This window comes from Tamandua tetradactyla, chromosome 14, assembly GCF_023851605.1.
Source record: "Tamandua tetradactyla isolate mTamTet1 chromosome 14, mTamTet1.pri, whole genome shotgun sequence".
Classification (NCBI taxonomy): domain Eukaryota; kingdom Metazoa; phylum Chordata; class Mammalia; order Pilosa; family Myrmecophagidae; genus Tamandua; species Tamandua tetradactyla.
In genome coordinates this window covers 88,827,635-88,847,812 of record NC_135340.1, presented here as the reverse complement: position 1 = coordinate 88,847,812, position 20,178 = coordinate 88,827,635, and the positions used below count along the sequence as shown (strand labels likewise).

Genomic DNA, 20,178 nt, shown 5'->3' with positions numbered 1-20,178 from the left:
ATGATAAGACCTGGAGTGGTTATGGGGTCAGTGGCCCCATGTGGAGAGGAGCACTCCCTCTCAAACTGAGCAGCTGACTCCCCACATTAGGAGTGTGGTGTCCCAGAACAGAATCTCATTGTCCCTTTCTCCATTGAGGTACCTTGACTGGGTTCTTTTAGAAAAATAGCCGTGTGTGACCTTGCCTCTGCTGTGAGCTGTTGTGGGGTGGGGGTAGAGCACCTCAGACCCTTGGGTTGGCATAGCACAAGTGACCTCTATCTGGAAGGGCCATGGAGCAGCTGCGCTACCCGAGTTCTCATTTGGGTCATGGCTGTTAAAGTTCTCCCTGCTAACCTCGGATCCTAATCTGGTTCTGGTTTACCTGGTTTTGACTGACCCAGCTCTTTTAGGGCCAGCTCTGCCCACCCTTGTGAGTGACAGCTCTGCATTGCCCTGAACATCAAGTCAGGAGGAGACCATCAGGCGGGCATACTGCCATCCCTGTGCTTGCTTGCTATGGTAACAGTGTCACTTTACGTCTTGGCAGAGGTGTGTCATGGGGCAGGGCTTGGTACAGAGAGGCTGGGTCAGTGGTCCTCTGTACCTGCGGATGAATGGGGGTGATTTTAGTAATCACAGTGACCCAGGGCCTGCTGCATGGAGTGGGAAGGGCAAGAATACTAAACATTGCTCTGCCCCAAATGTCAGTTGAGCCCCAGTGAGATGCACTGAGCAGGACAGTAACCTGTGGGTCCTTCTTCTGTACTGTTTGGTTTGTGGGCCAGTGGACCAGGAGTGCTTAGGATCCCCCAGAAAACTGCCTCTGCCAGAGACATCTGATTTATTTACCATGTCTCCCAGGTGCTCCATTGAAGACCCCCTTCAGCAATGATGTGTCTGCCTGATGCCATGGTAGTGCCCCCTTTTTTATTTTGTAGGTACATGAACGAACTGAAGAAATGGATTTCTTGCTCTTGGTAGTCCGCAAACTTTTAAGAACAAATTCACGTTTTGTGAAGGTAAATTTTATTTCTTAAGTAACAGAAACATTTAGGGTTAAGATTTATTGTTTGGTTTTGTTTCTCTTTAGCTTTAGCAGAAACAGTTGAAAGCAGTGACTCATAAAAATACACTATCATGTGTGGTATTCCAGCAGGCCAAAGTGTATTCTCTTAAGGTGAGAGTGCAGGGGGGGGTTATATGATGTATTAAATTCTAAAACTTTCTCCAGACTGCAGAAAATAATCTAATAATAGTTGAATGTAATGAAATACAGGGTATTGGAGCAGTGCTTTTGGTTGGATAAGTATCACAATTGAAAGGTAAGTGAATGAGCATGCAATCCCTGTTTTGAAAATAGCACTATGGCACACTGAATTTTAAGAACAGTTTATGCACTAGTATTTTGGAGATGTAAGCTATGCGTTAACTGAAAGTCAGGTAAATACTGTTTATATCTTACTTGAACCAAAAGGAGGAGGGCATAAACTAGACCAAAATAGCAAAGGGTTTTAAATAATTACGCAGTCTACCAAGTCTAAACATAGGTTCACCCAGCTATGCTAAGTAGAGGTCTTTTAGAAACAGTCTTAGAAACGAGAGCATGTAATGGGACTGCTAAAGGATGTACTGTTACTGGAAAACCATTGGTTTCTAAATCATGATGTGGTTTGTCTTCAAATGTTTATTTGTTTAAGGAAGCATTTCTTCTTCTCCCACCTCCCCCTGAGATGAAAAACTTCACCTTAGAATGGTCACATTCTCACATTTTCAGTAGGTTGTGTTACTGCTTGGCATGACCAAGAGATGAATGAAAATTTGGCTATTTCATTCCTTTTTTGAAATCATTACTTAAAAGTGGCACTGAAGATTGTTCAACAGATTAGAGCCTTTCTTGTCATTTTAAGACTTTTCCTTTTCGACTTCAAATAATTTGATGACATTTTAAAATTTTCAGTAGTAATGAAAGTTAAGAATGTTAGTGATTTAAAAAAAGTTTGTCATACTGTTGAAAATGGTGGTTAGGAGTTTGGTGCCTTTGTCTAAGTAGTAAGAAATGGCCTGTCAGTTCCAGTATGTTTCATAATTTAAAAAAAAATACGGACGTAGCGTAGTTTCTAAATACAGAACTTTATACGGTGCATCGAATTGGACCAAGTAGATAGAGTCAAGTTCTAAATGGTTTTGTAAAAAAAATTTTTTTAGTCTTTATTTTTTTTGAAAGAAAGCTGCTGTCAGAGGACCTAGATGTAAGAGAACAGACAGCATTGGCTGTAAAGGACTCTCCTGTTCCTCTCCCACCATCACTTTAGCAATCCCTTTTTGTTCCTCTGATATTCTTCTCTCTGTCCCCTTTCTCTGCACTGCCCTCCAGTCCACTGATCTTGCTGTCACCTCCAGCTGGCCACACTTGGTACCAGGCCTGCCCTAGGGGATGGTGTCCTGGCAGGCTGCTGACATGTGTGTTTGGAGAAGAGGTCGCTGATGACTGGGGGCAGACTCGGCACTCGCTCCCCAGTCCTCAGAAGGGAGCCCCAGTTCCCGAGCTGCCCCTCTCCTTAGAAGATAGTTCAGTGATGGCACTGTGTCATGGGGCTGTGTCCCTTGGGGGCCACTCTTCCACCCCAGGTGGCTTCTCTCTGCATTCCTTCCATCCTCAGACTTCCAAAATGACTTATTCTCATAACCGTGATTTTTGCCATTTGTATGTAATGTCAAAGGAGAAAATAAAGACATTTTTTATACTCAAAGTTGTGCTAATCATGTCTGTATACAGCTTTTGTCATTTCTGCTGAGATTTATAATCCAGAGCTGCTAATTGCAGAGTGCTGTGGTCAATCAGCAGCCTTCCAGGTGCCTGTGTCATCTGGCCACCTGTGCAGCATTTCCTCTGGGATGCCTCCACCTCCTTCAGGGTGTCTGTGATGGGCTGGGCATGCTGTTCCTGTCAGCTTTTGGCTGAGTTTCTTAAGTGTATCATTCCAAGTTCCTTTTTGGCAAACTTGTTCCGAGCCTCTACATCCCACTGTCTGGATGGACCCTACTCCTGGATGCTGCGCAGCTGCGTCTGGGAAGCTACAGGGTATAGCCAGGGCCTGATCCCTTATTTTCCCCTTCCTTGTGGATGCCCTCACTTTTCTGGAACATGTCATCTAGTGATTTATTCTTTTTTTTTTATCAATTAGTTTTCTGACAAAGTTTCTTTTTAGATAAATGGTTATAATTTAGCTTTTTTGGAAGTATGTAGTTTCTCATTTGATAAAATAGCTGAAGAGACATAGTAAAAGTTGGTATCTCTGAAAATTCCTTAAACTGATATTTGTATTATATTAGATGTAAAGCAAGGTATGAACATTTCAAAAGTTATTAAATACAGGAACAAAGAGGAAGATAAGGTTGGAATTTAGAAAGTATTTCATTTCTAGTTATTACTATTTGTTTCATGGTTCTCTGACTGTACGTTACAGGTAATCCTGATGTCAGCCACCATTAATGGTAAAGAGTTTGCAGACTATTTCGCTGTTCCTGTTCAGAACAAGATGAATCCTGCATATATTTTCGAAGTGGAAGGCAAGCCCCATTCGATTGAAGAATATTATCTTGACGACTTGGTGCATATCCATCATAGCAGAGTATGTGGGGTAGAATGCCTGATTTCTCTTATAGTCAGTGTCCTGTTGTATTTGGTCCAACCTGTAATTGTTACCTCTGGGTGGTAGGACCCTATTGGAACTTGGAAGTTGGAGTGGAGAGATGGCAGGAAACAGGACTGGAGAGAAGTGACAGGAAGGAAGCTCTTGGCTTGTAGCTATGAGCGCTGAGCATAAATAGATGCATTGTTCATCCCTGTGAAAAGTATTGGGACTGGTTTTATGCCTGCCAGTGTTGAAAAGTAAAATGTCAGATATTGGTCAGTTACAGAATTATAAATCCAATTCAAGGAGGGAGTAATTTTATTTTGAATGAATTTAGAATTTTTAACTTAATATATATATCTAATCTAAATTTTCTTATCTAGTTTTTGGGTCTAAAATGATTGTATTGTGGTGATTAGGACAGTAAAGAACTATGGTAATGCATTCGTAGGGAAGGTTGCAGTTAAAATGGTTTTCATGTGGGTAATACATTTACAGGTTCAGACAATCCAGAAGTATAGGCAGGTGTAAACTATTTCCTTCCTACTCCTGTCTCCTATCCACCCAACTCCCCCACCAACTGTAGGAAACTGTTGTTAATTTCTTATAAATCCTTCTGGAAATTTTTGTGCATGTACAATCACTTAAAAACGTATTGCCTCCGCTTTTTTTTTTTCTTTTCTTTTCTCTTTTTGCATGGGCAGGCACTGGGAATTGAACTCGGGTCTCTGGCATGGCAGGTGGGAACTCTGCTTGCTGAGCCACTGTGGCCCACCCTTGCCTCTGCTCTTTAACATCAGTGGCAGCATTCTGTGTGCACCTAGCATTTTTCACTTACCTTTTCACATCTTTCCATATCAGTATGTGGGCTCCTCATTCTCATTTTAGAGCTGTGTAACACTCCTTGGGGGTATACCTTTATTTAATGAATAGCTGATGTTTCTGGACTTTTGTCAATATAGACAGTGCTGCAGTAAATCCATGACATGTCATTTTGCACATGTGCAAATATATTTTCTAGGCTAGAGTTTCTCAGCCTCAGCATTCTGACGTTTTGGACCAGATAGCTCTATGTCGTGGGAGACTGTCCTGTGCACTGCAGTATGCTTAGCAATGTCCCTGGCCTGTACCCCTGACATTCGTTGCAACCAAAATTGCATCTAGACTTTGTGAGTGTCCCCGGGGGAGCACACTGTTTAGGCCAGAACTTTTAAGGTTAAGAATCTCTAGGAGTGTAATTGCTGGGTCAGAGGAGACGGCTGTAAATTTGTGAGATGCTGCCACACGTTGCTCTGTGTACGAGATTGACTTTTATTTAAAGCATTTGTAATGTTAAAAACTAGTGTCCACTACAGTGAGATGGTTGCCTAGGTTTGACCTAATGTAAGAAAGCACGTTTTTGTTAAATCTACTTATGTTGGCTTAATCATATTAAACCAGTGATGACCATTAAAATGTACACTTCTTTTATCCCAGCTCTTTAAGTGACAGTTTTCCTGAGGGCCAGAGAATTTGAAATAATTTATTACATTTAATTTATTTTGTATTTTCAAACCAAAACAACATATAAACATGAACATTCTTAACATACAAACATTCTGTATATGGTGTACAGTCAGTGGCTCACAGTATCGCATAGTAGTATATTCATCACCATGATCATTTTTTAGAACATTTGTATCACTCCAGAAGAAGAAATAAAAAGAAAAAAGAAAAAACTCACAACACACCATACCCCCTCACCTCTCCCTCTCATTGAACACACCAGTATTTCCATCTACTCCATAGATTTTAATGTTTGTTCCCTCTATTTTTTTTCTATACCCCTTACCGCTCCCTTTCATTGTTCACTAGTATTTCAATCTACTCAATTTATTTTAACATTTATTCCCCCTGTTATTTATTTTTAATCCATATTTTTTACTCATCTGTCAGCATCGTAGATAGAAGGAGCATCAGATGCAAGGTTTTCACAATCACATAGTCACATTGCAAAAACCACATCATACATTCATCTTCAAGAAACATGGGTACTAGAACACAGCGCTACAGTTTTAGGCACTTCCCTCTAGCCTCTCCAATACACTTTAAACCAAAAAGAGGATATCTATAAAATGCATAAGAATAACCTCCAGGATAACCTCTCGATTGTGTTTGAAATCTCTCAGCCACTGACACTTTATTTTGTCTGATTTGTCTTTTCCCCCTTTCGTTCAAGAAGGTTTGGGGAGGGTGGTGAGTTTGCTTGTCTTGTTGGCTGAGGGAGAGAGGCCACATCTGAGCAACAAAGGAGGAATTTGAAATGAGAAAATATGGATTCTCTGGGGATGACTCTTAGGACCAATTTCAAATAGACTCAGTCTGTCCTTTGTAGGGATAAATTTTGTATGAACAGACCCCAAGATTGAGGGCTCGACCTATTGATTTGGTTGTTCTCACTGATAGAATATCAAGGATTCTCCAAATGGGGAAGTTGAATCCTTCCCCCTTCTCACCATCCCACCAAGGGGACTCTGCAAATACATCCCTGTTCACTGTCCAAATCACTCTGGGATTTATCAGGGCATCACTCTGGACAAACCTACAAAATCCCATGCCCTATCCAAGGTTCCGTGTACTATGATGTTCAACCAAGCTGTTCGTACAAGTTATATTAGGAAATGCACTAGTCAAAATACAAATTTTGTACCAAATAAATATTTTTGCTTTAGTCTCACACATAAGTTAACGTTTTAAAACATGAATTACCATCTGATTTCAACACCCTGCAGTATTGACGTTCCTTTGTTCTTCCTCATGCAAAAACATTTTTTGCTCTTTTTTTATTAATTTTTTTAATTTTTAAAAACAAATAAAACAAATGTGAACATTCTTAACTTTTGATCATTCTGTTCTACATATATAATAAGTAATTCACAGTATCATCACATAGTTGCATATTCATCATCTGATCGTTTCTTAGAACATTTGCATGAATTCAGAAAAAGAAATAAAAAGACAACAGAAAAAAATTCATACGTACCATACCCCTTACCCCTCCTTTTCATTGATCACTAACATTTCAATCTAAACTTATTTTAATATTTGTTCCCCCTATTATTTATTTTCATTGCATATGTTTTACTTGTCTCTTGATAAGGTAGATAAAAGGAGCATCAGACACAAGGTTTTCACAGTCACACAGTCACATTGTGAAAACTGTATCATTAAACAGTCATCTTCAAGAAACATGGCTGCTGGAACACAGTTCTACATTTTCAGGCAGTTCTCTCCAGCCTCTCCATTGCATCTTGACTAACAAAGTGATATCTATTTAATGTGTAAGAGTAATCTCCAGGATAATTTCTTGACTCTGTTTGGAATCTTTCAGCCATTGAGATTTTATTTTGTCTCATTTTGCTCTTCCCCTTTTTGGTCGAGAAGGTTTTCTCAATCCCTTGATGCTGAGTCTCAGCTCATTCTAGGGTTTTTCTCAATCCCTTGATGCTGAGTCTCAGCTCATTCTAGGATCTCTGTCCCACGTTGCCAGGAAGGTCCACACCCCTGGGAGTCATGTCCCACGTAGACGGGGGAAGGTGGTGTGTTTGCTTATTGTGTTGGCTGGAGAGAGAGGCCACTTCTGAGCAACAAAAGAGGCTCTCTTCGGGGTGACTCTTAGGCCTAATTTTAAGTAGGCTTGACCTATCCTTTGTGGGGTTAAGTTTCATATGAACAACCCCCAAGACTGGGGGCTCAGCCTATAGCTTTGGTTGTCCACAATGTTTGTGAGAATATTAAGAATTCAACTTGGGGAAGTTGACTTTTCCCCCTTTCTCACCATTCCCCAGAGGGGACTTTGCAGATACTTTTTTATTCACTGTTTATATCACTCGGATTTATCAGGGTATCCCTCTGAACAAATCAACAAAATCTCATGCCCTACTCAAGGTTCCATGTGCTTAATGGTGTTCAATTAACCTGTCTACATAAGTTATATTAGGAAATGCAGTAGTCAAAATATAAATTTTGTACCAAATAAACATTTTTTGCTTTAGTCTCACACAGTTGAAAATTTAAAATATTAGTTACTATCAGTAGTCAACACCCTGCAGTAATGATATTCCTATGTTCTTCCTACTGCAAAAACAATTTTTTAAATTTGTACAGTTAGTCACTATCATTCTATACTCTAGGCATTCTGAGAGATTATACCATCTCAGTCTTTATCGTCTATCTTTCTTTCTGATTTCATTTGTGTCCCCAACCCTCTTCCCTCTATCATTCTCACATTCAACTTCATTCAGTGTTTTAACCTAATTGTATTACAGTTAGGTAGTATTGTGCTATCCATTTCTGAGTTTTTACAATCAGTCCTGTTGCACAGTCTGCATCCCTTCAGCACCAGTTACCCAAAATCTACCCTATTTCTATCTCCTGATGACCTCTGTTCTTAAGTGAAAATTACCAAGTTCATTCCTTAATGTTAGTTCATATCAGTGAGACCATATGCTATTTGTCCTTTTGTTTTTGGCTCATCTCATTCAGCATAACATCCTTAAGGTTCATTGATGTTGTTACATACTTCATACCTTTATTCTGTCTTAGAGCTGCATAATATTCCATTGCATGGATATACCACAGCTTGTTTATCCACTCATCTGTTGATGGACATTTGGGCTGTTTCCATCTCTTGGCAATTGTAAATAATGCTGCTATAAATGTTGGTATGCAAATGTCCGTTTCTGTCCTTGCCCTCATGTCCTCTGAGTAGATACCTAGCAATGGTATTGCCGGGTCATATGGCAGTTCTATACTTAGCTTCCTGAGGAACTGCCAAACTGCCTTGCACAGTAGTTGTACCATTTGACATTCCCACCAACAGTGGATAAGTGTACTTCTTTCTCCACATCCTCTCCAGCACTTGTCATTTTCTGTTTTATTGATAATGGCCATTCTGGTGGGTGTGAGATATTATCTCATTGTGGTTTTGATTTTCATTTCCCCAATAGCCAGGGAAGTTGAGCATCTTTTCATGTGCCTTTTTAGCCATTTGTATTTCCTGTTCTGAGAAGTGTCTGTTCATGTCTTTTGCCTATTTTATAATTGGGTTGTTTGTCTTTTTGTTGTTCAGTTGAACAATATATATTCTGGATATTAGACCCTTATCTGATGTATCGTTTCCAAATATTGACTACCAGTGTGTGGGCTGTTTTTTTATTTTCTTAACAAAGTTCTTTGATGCATGAAAGTGTTTAATTTTGAGGAGTTCCCATTTATCTCTTTCTTCAGTGCTTGTGCTTTGGGTGTAAGATCTAGGAAACTGCCTCCTATAGTAGGATTTATAAGATATTTCCCTATATTTTCTTCTAAAAGTTTTATGGTCTTAGATCTAGTATTTAGGTCTATGATCCATTTTGAGTTAATTTCTGTATACGGTGTATGTTGGTTTGAATCTGTGGTGGACCCCAGAAAAGCCATTTCCTTTAATCTTCATTCAGTATTGTCGGCTAAGACCTTTTTGATTGTTCCTGTGGAGATGTGACGCACCCACTGGTGGGTGGTAACTTTTGATCAGATAGCTTCCATGGAGTTGTGACTCCACCCATTAATTCTTTAAAAGAGGAAACATTTTGGAGAGTCCCTTTTGTTGAGCCACAAGAAGGCTAGCAGACACTGCCATGTTCGCCATGTGCCCTTCCAGTTGAGAGAGAAACATTGAATGTCATTGGCCTTCTTGAATCAAAGTGTCTTTACCTGGATGCCTAAGATTGGACATTTCTGTAGACTTGCTTTAATTGGGACATTTTCTCGGCCTTAGAACTGTAAACTAGAAACTTACTGAATTCCCCTTTTTAGAAGCTATTCTGTTTCTGATATACTGCATTCCAGCAGCTAGCAAACTAGAACAGGTATGAGATATGAATCCTCTTTCATCCTTTTGCATGTGGATACCCAGTTCTCCAGGCACCTTTTATTTGAAGAGACTGTTGTGTTCCAGGTGAGTTGGATTGACTGCCTTTATCAAAGATCAGTTGTGCATAGATGAGACGGTCTACATCTGAACAGTCTATTTGATTCCATTGGTCAGTATGTCTATCTTTATGCCAATACCATGCTGTTTTGACCACTGTAACTTCGTAATATGCATTAAAGTCAGGTAGTGTGAGACCTCTGACTTCATTTGTCTTTCTCAGGGTATTTTTAGCTGTTCTGGGTACCCTGCCCTTTCAGATAAATTTGGGTATTGGTTTTTCTATTTCTGAAAATTATTTTTTGGGGATTTTAATTGGTATTGTATTGAATCTATAAATCATTTTACGTAGAATGGACATCTTAACTATATTAATCTTCCAATCCATGATCACAGTATGCCCTTCCATTTATTTAGGTCTTCTGTGATTTCTTTTAGAAGTTTCTTAGTAGTTTTCTTTGTATAGGTCTTTTGCATCCTTAGTTAAATTTATTCCTAAATACTTTATTCTTTTGGTTGCAATTGTAAATGGATTTTTTTCTTTATTTCCCCCTCAGGTTGCTCATTACTAGTGTATAGGAACACTACAGATTTTTGAGTGTTGACCTTTGAAACCTGCCGCTTTGCTGTACTCATTTATTAGCTCTAGTAGTTTTGCTATGAATTTTTCAGGGTTTTCGACATACAGTATCATATCATATACAAATAGAGTTTTACTTCTTCCTTTCCAATTTTGATGCCTTGCATTTCTCTTTCTTTTCTGATTGCTCTGGCTAGAACTTCCAACACAGTGTTGAATAGCAGTGGTGACAGTGAACATCCTTGTCTTGTTCCTGATCTTAGGGAGAAAGTTTTCAGTTTTTCCCCATTGAGGATGATGTTAGCTGTGGGTTTCTCATATATTCCCTTTATCATGTTCATGAAGGTTCTTTCTATTACTATCCTTTGAAGTGTTTTCAACAGGAAGGGATGTTGAATTTGTCAAATGCTTTTCTATATCAGTCGAGATGATCATGTTTTGCTTTGATGTGTTGATAATGGTATATTACATTAATTGATGTTCTTATGTTGAACCATCCTTGCATACCTGGGATGAATCCTACTTGGTCATGGTGTATAATTCTTTTAATGAGGTGCTGGATTTGATTAGCAAGAATTTTGTTGAGAATTTTTTGCATCTATATTAGTTAGAAAGATTGGTCTGTAATTTTCTTTTCTTGTAGTATCTTTGTCTGGCTTTGGTATGAGAGTGATATTGGCTTCATAGAATGAATTAGGTAGCCTTCCCTCCTCTTCAGTGTTTTTGAAGAGTTTTGTGCAGCATTGGTACTAATTCTTTCTTGAATGTTTGGTAGAATTCACCTGTGAAGCTATCTGGTCCTGGTATTTTCTTTTTTTTGATAGCCTCTTAATGACTAATTCAGTTTCTTTACTTGTGATTGGTTTGTTGAGGTCATCTGTTTCTTCTTGAGTCAATGTTGGTTGTTTGTGCCTTTCTAGGAAGTTGTCTGTTTTCTCTACATTGTCTGTTATCCTCTCTTTACCTCCTTTATTTCTGCAGGGTCAGTGTTATGTCTCCTCTCCCATTTCTGATTTCATTTATTTGCATCCTCTCACTTTTTGTCAACCTCGCTAAGGGTTCATCAATCTAATTGATTTTCTCCTAGGACCAACTTCTGGCTTTGTTGATTTTCTCAGTTGTTTTCATGTTTCAATTTCATTTATTTCTGCTCTAATCTTTATCAGTTCTTTCCTTTTGCTTGCTTTGGGGTTAGTTTGCTGTTCTTTCTCTAGTTCTTCCAAGTGGAAAGTTAATTTCTCGATTTTTGCTATTCTTTTTTGATAAAAGCATTGATACTTGCTTTGTGACCCAGCATATTGTCTGTCCTTGATAATGATCCATGAGCACTTAAGAAAAAGGTGTATCCTGCTGTGTGGGTGTAATGTTCTATAAATGTTAAGTCTAGCTCATTTATTGTATTGTTCAGATTCTCTGTTTCTTTATTGAAGCTCTGTCTAGATGTTCTGTCCATTGATGAGAGTGGGGAATTGAAGTCTCCAACTATTATAGTAGATGTGTCTATTTCTCTTTCAGTGCTTGCCTCATGTATTTTGGGGCACTGTGGTTCGGTGCATAAATATTAATGATTGTTATGTCTTCTTGTTGAATCGTTCCTTTTATTAATACATATTATGTCCTTTGTCTCTTTTAAGTGTTTTACATTAGAAGTCTAATTTGTTGGATATTGGTTTAGCTACTCCTGTTCTTTTCTGATAGTTGTGTGCATGAAATATCCTTTCCCAATGTTTCACTTTGAACCTGTGTTTATCCTTGGGTCTAAGATGCATCTTCTGTTGACATCATATAGATGGGTCTTGTTTTTTAATCCATTCGGCCAGTCTACATTTTTTGATTGGGGAGTTTAATCTGTTAGCATTTAGTGTTATTAATGTCAGAGTAGTACTTTCTTCTACCATTTTGCCTTTTGGTTTTTATATGTCATATCTAATTTTTCTTATTTTTACTTGTACTAATAGTCTTCATTTCTACACTCTCCTCCACATCTCTCTCCCCTGTCTTTTCCTGTCTGTCTCTTGTGCTCCCTTTAGTATTTCTTGCAGAGCTGGTTTCTTTGTCACAAATTCTTTCAGTGACTTTTTGTCTGAAAATGTTTTAATTTCCTCCTCTTTTTTTTGCAGGACAATGTTGCTGGATATAGAGTACTTGGTTGTCAGTTTTTCTCTTTCAGTATCTTAAACATATCATACCACTGTCTTCTCGCCTCCATGGTTTATTCAGAAAAATATGCATGGTCTTATTGGACTTCCCTTGTATATGATGGATTGCTTTCAAAATTCTCTCTCTCTTTTTGACATCTGATATTCTTATTAGTAAGTGTCTTGAAGTATGTCTACTTGGATCTATTCTGTTTGGGTATGCTGCACTTCTTGGATCTGTAATTTTAAGTCTTTCATAAGAGTTTGGCAATTTTCAGTGATACTTTCCTCCAATAGTTTTTGTCCTTTCCCCTTCTCTTCTCCTTCTGGGATACCCACAACACATATATATACGTGTGCTTTATGTTGTCATTCAATTCCCTGAGTTCCTGCTGATATTTTCCCTATTTTTTCTTTTGCTTTTCAATTTCAAATGTCCCATCCTCCAGTTTGCTAATCCTGTCTTCTGCCTCTTGAAATCTAACATTGTAGGCTTCCATTATTTTTTTCATCTCTCCTATTGCACCTTTCATTCCCATAAGTTCTGTGAGTTGTTTTTTCAGATTTTTAGTTTCTTTTCATTTGTTCCTTGCCTTCTTTATATCCTCCCTCAGTTCATTGATTTGATTTTTGATGAGATTTTCTATGTCTGTTTGAACATCTTGAATGAATTGTTTCAACTCCTGTATCTCATTTGAGTTGTTGATTTGTTCCTTTGAGTGGGCCATATCTTCAGTTTTCCTAGTATGATTCATTATTTTTTGCTGGTGTCTAGGCCTTTAATTTCCTTAATCAGTTTATTCTGGAGATTTTCACTTTTTTACCTAGGATTTTCTTGCTGGATGCCTTTGTTGTCTGTCTGTTCTTTGACATTCAATTCAGCTTATTCTGGACCTGTAGCTTAGGTTTTGTTTAACAGATCAGAATTTTTCAGTTCTTGTTTTCTTGTTTCTTGCCCTGCTTCCCTCCTCCCCTTAGAAGGGTCCACTTAGGTTTTATAGACCCCATTCAGAATTTCCCAAACCAAACTGGCCTCCTCTCAGGAGGAAAGAGTCACCTGCATCAGTTTTCCCTGAGGGTGGTGAGACCCAGCTGGTTGAAAGGTTTCCTATGAAGCCTCTAGACTCTTTTTCTTATCCTGCCCAGTATGTGGTGCTTGTCTGCCTGCAGGTCCCAGCAGCATAAGGTGATGCCTTTAACTTCAGCAGACTCTCCCTACTGGGGGCGTGGTTGAGGCAGGGAAGAGGTTGTAGGCTGGTTTTAATCGCTTCACTTTTCTAGACCCTGGGGTCTGAATTCCTTGAGGGAGGAATTCCACCTGAGCTGAGCCCCACCCCTCTTCTGGGAAAGGAGCAGTCTCAAGAGAATTGACTCCTTTCACCTGAACAGTCTCTTTGCCTCTCAGCAAGTTTAATTCCACCCTTGCCTAGGGCAGTTGGATCCTGAGAAGCTGTTTGGGTGGGCTTGCTGCTGGTCTAGCTTGTGCAGACTGCTGTATGCTGTGTGTCCATTCACTGATGTGGCCCCAGCAGTTGTTTTGTACTGTTCCTGGTTATTTACTAGCTGCTCTGCAGGATGAACTAAATTCCACATCTCACTAAGCCGCCATCTTGGGCCCTTCCCGTGTGTCTTTTTATTTTTACCTGATTGCTGTCCAGGAGAGTAGAGACATTGGCTGTTGTGTTTCCTTGGAAATCCTGGGCACACAGAAGGCTCTTTCTCAACAAGTGATTTTGTGGGCCCATAGCTGTGTATCACCTTTGTGGCTTTGAGAAAGCAAAGCTGCATTTGGTACCTCAACAGTGTGTTGACCAATATTCTTTGGGCTTGGATTCACAGAAGGCTGCGAGATTAGTAGTGAATTGCTGAGATGCCGTTGAGATCAGTGGCGAATTGATGAGATGCCTTTGAGATCAGTTGCGAATTGATGAGATGCCTTTTCCACAGTTTACTTAATTGGGGAAAGCAAGTCTTGATGGGTTTGGATGCCACAGGAGGAATTTGAGAAAAAATTCTTTTTCTGTTTGTTTTGTACAGTTCGGTTATTGTAAATAATAGTTATTATTTGGGTAAGATAGAAAATTGTTTTACAGAAAAGTTAACCAGCAGAAAGGAATTTATTAGGAGTGCTTCTTAAAAATCATTTAATAAAAATAAAAATAAACTTGTGCGATGTGACAGTGATTCAGTGGCAGAATTCTCACCTGCCATTCCGGAGACCCGGGTTCTTTTCCTGGTGTCTGCCCATACAAAAACAAATAAATAAATACAAATAAACTGGTACTTAATATCACTAGAATTATAATAATGAGAAATGGATTATTTATAATATTAGCAGATTTAATTTATGAGAAGTAAAATTGGAGAGATTCGCATTTATAGCTTACTTTTGATCCTCTGAAGACTTCTTTTGATGTGCTTTTCACAAAATCCATTGCAGTGCTTTCTATATAGTAGTTTGATGAGCAAAATTATTAAAACAAAGTGGCCTTGTAACTTTTGGCCAAAAAAAAGCAGTTTATCTGTTTATACTTTGGAAATTATGACATAGTAATTGTGCTAGATACAGTAGAAAAAGTTATATAGCTGTGGCACCAGTTCCATACAAGTTACTAGCACAGACCAGGAATTGTAACCTAACTCAGGTGTGTCACCACCTTTGTTTGGGGCCACACTGTGAAACCATCAGGGATACTTAGTGCTGAGTGCCAGGCAGTGGGCAGGTGCTCTGAACATTTCTGTGTCTGCAATTTTAAATCCCCTGAACTGTGTTTGTCTTCGTTTACAGTAAATAATTAAAAGTAGTCCAGTTGCCCTAATAAAACTTGGTAGGCAGAAGCCTAGTTATGTGGTTATTATTGTAAAATGTAATAATCTAGTTTACTATAAATTGGAAGATAGAGGTGTGATATTAGTTTTTATACTTGATGGTACCTATTGATTTCAAGACTTATTTCCCACACTTTATGATGTTGAAATATTGAGGCTCTTGATGGCTGGTGTTTGGGGGAATGGGAAATACCTGGCTTCTGTTGAAGTTTGGGGCAGCATAGTCCATGTCTTCAGAGTGGATGTCCCTGCCACACTGTCTTTTCTATCTGTCTGGACTCTCACCCCATCCTTGCTCCAGGGCCTGAATGAGGGGCTGTGACAGTCTAGAGCTAGCTGCATAAGGAACCTTGAATGGTGCCTGACACTAGTGTGTGTGCAGATATTTATTTGGGATGTTTGTTACAGTGATAGATTAGAGCCAACGCATCCAACCCCTGTAATCCTATTTTGGTGTTCCAGCTTTGTCTTTTTCTGTTTTTTAGCTTTCTCCTCATTTCCTGGAGGAACCAGTGATAACCAGGGATATATATGAAGTTGCTATCTCTCTAATTCAGATGTTTGATGACTTGGATATGAAAGAGAGTGGGTAAGAGACACACACCGTGTGGTAATGTCCTTTCTTTAATGTATATTGGATTAAAAATTTGTTATTCATTTGGGAACACTTTAGTGTTTTACAGTATTAAGATGTAACTAGATACTTTTTCAGTAGTCATTGTATACTTTTAAAAATTAGGTCAGTAATTTTGCTAAAAATTTTTTTAGCAAATTTTAGTAATTTTTGCTAAAAAAAATTTACTGGAAATTTCAACTTTAAAGAAATTAAACCCATGACCAATGTAGTTTTAGTACTGACAGTTTTAAAGGTAAGAACTATAGCTTTGAAATGGAATAATTTTTACAGATATGCAGAAGTTATAGCATTCATAAGCCTGAGGGAAAATCGAAAGCAATACAATAATAGAAGCTGTTGAAACTGTAACTTGCTTTTGTTTTCATTTATTGTAGAGTTATGTTCTTGACTCAACAAAATCTCCTATGTTATTCCAAAAGTTCTTTTGGTTAGCCTGCTGTCTCAGACTCGCGACATGTTTTCTCTTATGAACAATTTTAGGTTAAGTATATTAGTCAGGGTTCTCTAGAGAAATAGAACCAGCAGAAGAGATGTGTAAATATGAGGTTTATAAAGGTGTCTTACTCAGCCATGGGAATGGAAGAGTCTAAAAACCATAGGGCAGGCTGTGAAGCTGGAAGCTCCTGTGAAGGGTCTGGATAAAATTCACAGGAGAGGATCGATAACCATAGAAGCAATGAAAAAGTCTCTCTTCTTTAATAGTCTTAAACTGATTATGTTATATCATTTGTGGGACACACACCCTTATGTGGTCACAATGTAATCAGCCACAGCTGCATGTCAACTGGTGGTTTAATAAACCAGCCTTCTAGTTTATTAACCAGCCATGAGATATCCTTGCAGCAACAGTCAGGCCAGTGCTTGCCTGACCAGATATCTGGGACATCACCTGGCCAAATTGATACTAGAACCTAACCATCACAAGTGGTGATTAGAGATAATTTTTAAAATATTATACTATATTGTGTTGCTGCATCTTTTCTGTATTAATTTCACTATGGCCCAGAAATACCATTTAAAACTTGAACAACAGACAATAGAATGTAGATTACACTTGTTTGCAGCCACTGAAACCAAGTTGATTAATGAGTCATTTTCACTCACATGTGAATATGAGGGGGCTTATCTTTCACTCCTGAGCCTTAACATTTAAACCTACATCTTTAAGTCTACAGTTAGTGGTTGACTTTACCTTCCCTCTGTGAGCTGTGCAAGACTTTGGGTTGAGGTGGCCACAGTTCAAGTACTATCCTCTTCTAGCATACATACGATTATGGACTAAGTATTTTAGCTCTTTTTAAAATTCCCACAAGTTTGGCATTTTTATATCTTCAGTATTTTAGATTTATCCAAATATATGTATCATTTTATTCATCATTGTATCTTGCATCTTAAACTTTGCCTCCTGAATCATTTTCATTCTTCCAAAAGTGTGTCCTTCGTGAGTTTCTTTATTAAACAGCTATTGGTAAGTTCTGTTTTGTTTTTGTTTTTTTTAGCTAAAAATGTGTTTATTTCGGAGATTGTTACAGATTTAGGATGTTAAACTTAAGCCACGTGATGACGACAGAGAATATACAAGCTCAGAGAGACAGAAATTAGAGTATAGGTTGTGAGGGGCTGGGCAGAGGGAATGGGGAATTAATGCATAATAGGTGTAGAGTTTCTGTTTGGGAAGATGGGAAAGTTTTAGCAGTGGAAGGTGATGAAGGCACTGTAACAGTGTGGGTGTGATTAATCCCACAAAAGACTGGAAAATTTGTTGTATATTTGTTCCCACAATTAAAAAATAAAGAGCAGCTGGGGGTGTCTGGGGAGGCTGCAGTAAGGGGCTGGCCCATGCGTCTTAGTCCATGTGGGTGCTAGTGCATGCAGGTTTACCATGGCAGAGCTGTAACAAGCAGGAATATGTGGACTCCATGGTGAAGAGTCTGGAGAGAGAGATCATCTGGAAGATGGCCTCATGTTCTTGTGCAGTGCCAGCTGCTGTGAGAACAGCCAGGTGTCCACACAGTAAGTGTGTCAGTGCACTGAGCAGTGCCAGCACCTCCAGCTCCAGCGCAGGCCCTGGTGACCACTGAGCTTCAGAAGTCCCAGGACCATCTGACCAGGGGCACCAAGCATTGCAACGACAAAGCCAAAGACTTGTATGCAGGGAGCAAGGAGCTTCAGGTGAAGCAGCAACTGGAGGGCTGTGTGACTAAGTGTGTGGATGGCCACATGAACCTTGCCCCATCTGTGACCAAGAAGAGGGAGGAGTCTCTGTCATCCACGGGGAAATAGGGTCTTTTTCATGCCATTGGGGATGAGGCAGGAATCTTTACAAAAGAGTTCTGGGAATTTGGGTCTTTTAGGTGAAACTTATGAATGAAGAAGTTAAGGATGGCAGCAAGGTTAAGGAATATGTCACCTGCCTCTGGACACTGGTTCCTTTATATACTCCAGTCCATAAAAAGTGAAGTGGAAAAAAACTGGTGCTAAAATATAGATCCAGGATAGCACAGAAGTGCATTTTGAAGTCTAAATTTCATGTGGCTCATGCTTGTCTTGGCAGTAGAAGACTCACAGAGTCCTCTAGTGTACCATGTTTTTCTTGGTACATAGGTTCTAACAGGCTGGCAGTTTTCTCTAACTTGTGACTGTTTGAGGAGGGGTATTTCTGTTTGTTGGCGAACTCCTGTTTGACCAGAGGCATCATCACACCATTTTCCATAACTTATAAAACAAAATCCACAAGGTCACTAATTTAGAAGGAGAAAAAAAGGTTTCTCGGCCTTTGATTTACTTGATTTTGCTTTATATACAAGGCCTGAAATTGTTTTAAGGTGTGGAGTTGTGAGAAAGGGTACTTAGAAGGAGAACTTTGAAGGCTCCTTGTATATATATTCTTATGTGTCATCAAGATGTAATTGTGTTTTTCTTGGAATTCTCACACATCTTTCAGCCTGGAGTCCATTCAAAAACAAGAGAGATGATGTGACACAGAATGTAGGAAGCAGAGTTTCTCTCTCTCTGACTGTAGTGATGGCCCCTGAGACTGTCTTACAGAAAGCAAAAGGACAGTCTTTTGGTGACACTGTCCCTTGAGTGGGAAAGGGAATTGTAACAGGGATATATATATATATACATCAATATGTGGCAGTGAGCAGTGAAAGAGGAACTATTAGCTGCTTAGGAGAGTTTAAAGCACTGATTTTGAAAAGACTTGGTTTTTCACAGAACAGAATGAAATGAAAACCTAAACCCAGTATTGCCTGTTCAGCCCCCTAAAATAATGGAGTCCTCTTAAGAGATTCCCCTAGAAGCAATGAAGGAAGGAAAAGGAACTCAAGGGCTTAGGTGAACTGTGACTTGCTTAGAGTAGAGGAGGGGCAGTCTCCATTACCAAATACCACATTCAGCCTGGAGCCTCTGCAACATGCATGTCCCTGCCTAGCGCTGGAACCTTATCCTTTTGATAGGAATTTTGTCTACTATAACTTATTACTTGAAGTGAGAGTTTAGCCTGTCTGTTTGCTTAGTGGTTTGGTTTAAAAAGTAAACAAGCTTTAATCCACCCCCCAATCCCCCACCCCCCATCCCCCAGGGGTGGGGGAAGAAGTCAGCTCAAGGGCAAGGGCAAGTAAATGCAATAATGATCCTGTGTGGGCTCTATCCAGGAAGAAGAAAAGGCTTTAAAGGACATCATTTGGACATATGAAAAACTTGGAATATAGACTATAAGATTTATATCAGTGTTAAATTTCTTCAACTTGATAACTGCATTAAGGTGGTGGTTTCTTAAGTGAATGTCTTTGTGCATGGCAGTAATAAGTGTTCAGGGAGCATGATGTATACAACCTACACTCGAGTGTTCAGAAAATGGATTGAGAAATAGTTGGACAGAATAGAATGATTTGGCAAATTTGGCAAAATGTTAAAATTGATGGAGCTGTGTATCTTGGGGGACAGGGGTATGGTGCAGTTCTCTAGATGAGGTTTCTGTTACTTTTTTTAAAAAATTTATTTAGTAATTAAAAAAATAAAGAAACAAAATAAAACTACATACATAATCAGTAATTCACAATATCATCACTTAGTTGCATATTCATCATTTCTTAGAACATTTGCATTAATTCAGAAAAAGAAATAAAAAGACAATAGAAAAAGAAATAAAACGAACACAGGAAAGAAAAAAAAAAAGATTATACCTACTATACCCCTTACCCCTTGCCTTCATTGATCACTAGCATTTAAACTAAATTTATTTTAGTATTTGTTCCCCCTATTATTTATTTTTATTCCAAATGTTTTACTTGTCTTTTGATAAGGTAGATAAAAGGAGCATAAGACACAAGGTTTTCACAATCACACAGTCACACTGTGAAAGTTATATCATTATTCAGTCATCATCAAGAAACATGGCTACTGGAACGCAGCTCTACATT

The 20,178-nt window shown here is 38.9% G+C and overlaps 1 protein-coding gene and 1 pseudogene across 8 annotated transcripts in view; both read left to right on the top strand.

Annotated features, from left to right (window-relative positions):
- Positions 1 to 20,178, top strand: part of TDRD9 (tudor domain containing 9) — a 231,751-nt gene that overhangs the window by 50,450 nt on the left and 161,123 nt on the right. For 7 of the 8 annotated variants that reach the window (XR_013162468.1, XM_077128393.1, XM_077128398.1 and 4 more), the window contains 3 exons: positions 921 to 1,001; positions 3,450 to 3,614; positions 15,600 to 15,703. Coding sequence is in view for 7 of the 8 variants with exons in the window: in XM_077128393.1 (XP_076984508.1) it covers positions 921 to 1,001; positions 3,450 to 3,614; positions 15,600 to 15,703 (350 nt within the window). In the remaining variant the exon portion in view is untranslated. The remainder of the gene's footprint in view (positions 1 to 920; positions 1,002 to 3,449; positions 3,615 to 15,599; positions 15,704 to 20,178) is intronic. The other variant, XM_077128397.1, reaches the window with a different exon arrangement.
- On the top strand, positions 15,710 to 19,303 carry LOC143656354 (protein FAM136A pseudogene; annotated as a pseudogene).